At 46.7% G+C, this 4,567-nt stretch overlaps 1 protein-coding gene across 1 annotated transcript in view; it reads right to left on the reverse strand.

Annotated features, from left to right (window-relative positions):
- The window catches only part of Bnip5 (BCL2 interacting protein 5), an 18,426-nt gene extending 18,111 nt beyond the window's left edge, over positions 1–315 (reverse strand). The window contains exon 1 of the mRNA XM_021221887.1: positions 251–315. Coding sequence (XP_021077546.1) covers positions 251–315 — 65 coding nt within the window. The remainder of the gene's footprint in view (positions 1–250) is intronic.
- Positions 316–4,567: the final 4,252 nt, after the last annotated feature.

The following is a 4,567-nucleotide window of genomic DNA, read 5'->3' on the forward strand; positions in this document are numbered from 1 at the left end:
GGATTTCTGAGTTTGAGGCCAGCCTGGTCTACAAAGTGAGTTCCAGGACAGCCAGGGCTACACAGAGAAACCCTGTCTCGAAAAACCAAAAAAAAGAAAAAAAAAAAAAGAAAAACAGATCCTAGGAAGACCAGCAAGCTAGAAGCAGAGTTAGGTCTGGATTCAGATCTATTACTCTTATGTCCAGCTTGCTTTGGGACCCTGAAATACCACCCATTGCCCTGGTTCCAAAAGAGAGGATTCAACCTACCTTAGACCACATAGGTCGCTGCTGTCCCGGGGCAGCCCTTGGCTGGGATTCTTTGATCTGGGCATTGTTCCTATTAAGTAGATGTCCCTTGTGGGTCAGCTCCAGCACGTCCAGGGAGAAGAAGCTGCTGTTGTAGCTGCTGATACTACTCAGAGGGACCCAGAACTCCTGGGTTTATATTATTGTTTCCCTAGAGCTGAGCTCACAGGCAGCCAACCAGAGAGGAGGGCTGGCCACCAGGTTGCTTCCCGCCCAGGTTGCTTCCCGCTCCTCTGGGCTGTGGCAGGGATAGGAAGCGCTCTACCCAGGAGAGAGAGGAGAAAAAACACGCACAGTTTCAGTTGATAGCTTCCTTATTGTACCTGAACGAAACTAGCGCTTAGAAACCAGCTTCATGTCTGTCCCGCGTATGAAATTGAAAGCCAAGCTTTCTTGGAGCCTCCATGTGTACAGACAGCACCATCTTAAAAAAAAAAAAAAAAAATGACTTCCAATTCCCAAAATTCCCAACAGCCAACTTCCTGGGGATTTGTTGGTTTTGTTTTTTTGAGTTTTTTGTCTGTTTGTTTTGTGTTGTTGGTTTTTTTTTGTTTTGGTTTTGTTTTGAGACAAAGGCCTGACCATTCTCTGTCATTTTTGTCCTACCGTCCCCCCCACCCCACCCCAAAATAGCTCTGGGGGGCTGAAGAGATGGCCCAGTGATTAAAATCACTGGCTGCTCTTGCAGAGAACCTAGGTTCAGTTCCCAGCAACCATGTGATGATTTAATTCCAGTTCAAGGGGATGCTACGGACCTCTACAGACACTGAGCAGGTATACACATACATTTATGTAAGCAAAATGCTCATGCACACAAATAAATCTTTGAAAATGTCCTTTACACACACACACACACACACACACACACACACACACACACACACACACACACATTTTGGCCAAATTTAATCATGTACTCTTGTAATCCCAATATGCTGGAGGGAGAGGCAGGCAGATCTCTGTGAGTTTAAAGCCACATAGCTATATAGCCAGTTTCAGACCAGTTAATGATAGTGAGATCTTGTCCCTCCCTCTCCCTGAAAAAAGGTTATGATAAACTTTCTGTCGTGTGTATTTTATCACATCAAAAAGAAGCCAATGGAGGGGCATGTGTGGGGTCACTGTACAGGTGTGGGGTCACTGTGCAGATGTGAGCTCACTGTGCAGATGTGGGGTCACTGTACAGGTGTGGGGGTCACTGTGCAGGTGTGGGCCCATTGTACAGGTGTGGGGCCACTGTGCAGATGTGGGGTCACTGTGCAGGTGTGGAGTCACTGTGCAGGTATGGGCCCATTGTACAGGTGTGGGGTCACTGTGCAGGTGTGGGGTCACTGTGCAGGTGTGGAGTCACTGTGCAGGTGTGGGCCCATTGTACAGGTGTGGGGTCACTGTGCAGGTGTGGGGTCACTGTGCAGGTGTGGGCCCATTGTGCAGGTGTGGGGTCATTGTTCAGGCATCTGCCTGAAACTGGCCAATCCCACCCCAGACATGCCTGTATTGTGTGCCAGTGCTCACAGGAGGGGAGCTCCTGTGCTTAGTCAGCATGCACCTCTCCCATCAGAGTCCCTCAATGCTCCTCCAAGATCAAGTCTTAGTCTGCAGCATAGAGACAGAGCCAGGGATCTGAGGAACAGGGTGTGTGTGGAGATCAATACAAAATGAGTACAAAGGACCCCAATTTAAAAGATACTAAGGTAGTGGGGTGTGGTGGTGCACATTTATAATCCCAGCATGCCAGAGGTGGAGCCAGGAGCCATCAGAAGTTCAAGGCCAGCCTCTGGTATATACTACGTTCAGGGCTGGCCTAAATTACACAGACCCTGTCTCAAAAATGAAAAAAATTTTCAAGAAAGGCCTAGAACTGAGCCTAAACCAAGCTGAGCCCCTTCCCAGGGCAAGTCCCACATACCTGCCCAGGCCTGCCTGACAAAGGGACTCTGATAGGGACAGTTCCCAACCGATGCTGTAAAGAGAGCGGGCAGAAGTGGGAAGAGGGGAGACTGGGACTATTTTACGACATTTTTATTTAATATACGATATAGGACACCGGCCGGGCATGGTGGCACATGTCTTTAATCCCAGCACTTGGGAGGCAGAGGCAGGCAGATTTCTGAGTTCGAGGCCAGCCTGGTCTACAAAGTGAATACCAGGACAGCCAGAACTATACAGAGAAACCCTGTCTCGAAAAACCAAAAAAAAAAAAAAAAGATATAGGACACCATGTAAGGGTGTGGCTCAGGGCGAAGCACACCCTAGTGTGTGTGAGGACCTGGATTCCAGCCCCAGTAACTGAAAAACAAAAATATGTAACAGACAGAAAAATTGCACAAGGGGCTGGAGAGATGGCTCAGAGATTACCAGCCCTAGCTACTCCTCCTAAGGATCCAGGTTCAATTTCCAAAGAGGCTCACAACCATCTGTAACTCAGGTTCAATGGGTCCAGACACCCTCCTCTGACCTTCATCAGCACCAGACATACATGTGGTACACAGACATACACAGACATACATGCAGGCAATCATTTATATATATATATATATATATATATATATATATATATATATATATATAATCTAAAAAAAAATATCTAGAAGTGCACAAATAATAAGAATACAGCTTGCTAACTTAGGTACAAAATAGAACAGTGGGGAGCATTGCTGCCTCATAATAACTCTGTCCCCACCCAGCAAAGGAATTTGCATATAGAAGTAAGGCTGGCAATGGAATTTGCATATAGAAATAAGGCTGGGCCTCTTCTTAACCTCAGAGCAAAGAGCTAACTGGCAACACACCCTCCTGTCCTTTTCCTGGGGTACTCAGACTCAAGGTCTGGCTCTAACTCGGATCCCTAACAACCAACCTCAATTTCTAAGGGCTCCCCCTCTCCTCCTCAAGGGGAACCTATGGATCTACAGGCCTGTGCTTCAAACCTTTCCATTCATGGCTCTTTTGTTTTGGATTTGGGTTGTTTTGTTTTGGTTTGGTTTGGTTTTTGTTTTTCAAACCAGGGTTTATCTGTGTAGCTCTGGCTGTCCTGGAACTCACTCTGTAGACCAGACTGGCCTTGAACTCAGAAATCCTCCTGCCTCTGCCTCCCAAGTGCTGGGATTAAAGGCATGAGCCACCATGCCCGGCCTGGATTTGGGTTTTTATTTATTTATTTATTTATTTATTTATTTATTTATTTATTTATTATATGTAAGTATACTGCAGCTGTCTTTAGACACACCAGAAGAGGGCATTAGATCTTATCACAGATGGTTGTGAGCCACCATGTGATTGCTGGGATTTGAACTCAGGACCTTTGGAAGAGCAGTTAGTGCTCTTAACCGCTGAGTCATCTCTCCAGCCCCAGGATTTGGGTTTTTTATTTGTTTATTTTTTAATTTTTGAGACAGGTTCTGTCTATGTAGCCCTGGTTGGCCTAGAACTTGCTAAGTAGACCAGGCTGGCTTTGAACTCACAGAGAGACTCCTGCTGTTGTTTCCAACTGCTGGGGTTGAAGGAGTATAACCCCATGGGTAACCATAACTGCTCTCTTAACCCTTACCATGGAAACTATATGAAGTTGTTCTTGCGAGAACACACATCAAGAACGTGAAGCGCAGAACAGTAGAACGCTTCAACGACGCTTACAGTAATGGCAGAATGAAATCAAACGGGCGCTGGTGAGACGGCTCTGTCAGTTGCCACACATCCACAGGACCCGGGTTCAATCACATGTCAACCATGTCAACCAGCAAATCCCAAGCTAAGTATAGCCACAGCAGTTTATAATCACAGCGCGGGAGGCTACTCTGGGTGTTCCCAGCCAATGGGAGACTCAAAAATTAAGGATGGATGGCTCTTAAGGAGAGACATTTCAAATTTACTTCTGCATCCGCATCCTTCCACCTGGGATGTATCTCCCCACCCGCAACACACATACACACACACACACACACACACACACACTGTCTTAGTCAGGGTTTCTATTCCTGCACAAACATCATGACCAAGAAGCAAGTTGGGGAGGAAAGGGTTTATTCAGATTACATTTCCACATTGCTGTTCATCACCAAAGGAAGTCAGGACTCGAACTCAAGCAGGTCAGAAAGCAGGAGCTGATGCAGAGGCCATGAAGGGATGTTCTTTACTGGCTTGCTTCCCCTGGCTTGCTCAGCCTGCTCTCTTATAGAACCCAAGACTACCAGCCCAAAGATGGTCCCACCCACAAGGGGCCCTTCCCCCTTGATCACTAATTGAGAAAATGCCTTACAGCTGGATCTCATGGAGGCA

Source organism: Mus pahari, chromosome 21, assembly GCF_900095145.1.
Source record: "Mus pahari chromosome 21, PAHARI_EIJ_v1.1, whole genome shotgun sequence".
Classification (NCBI taxonomy): Eukaryota; Metazoa; Chordata; class Mammalia; order Rodentia; family Muridae; genus Mus; species Mus pahari.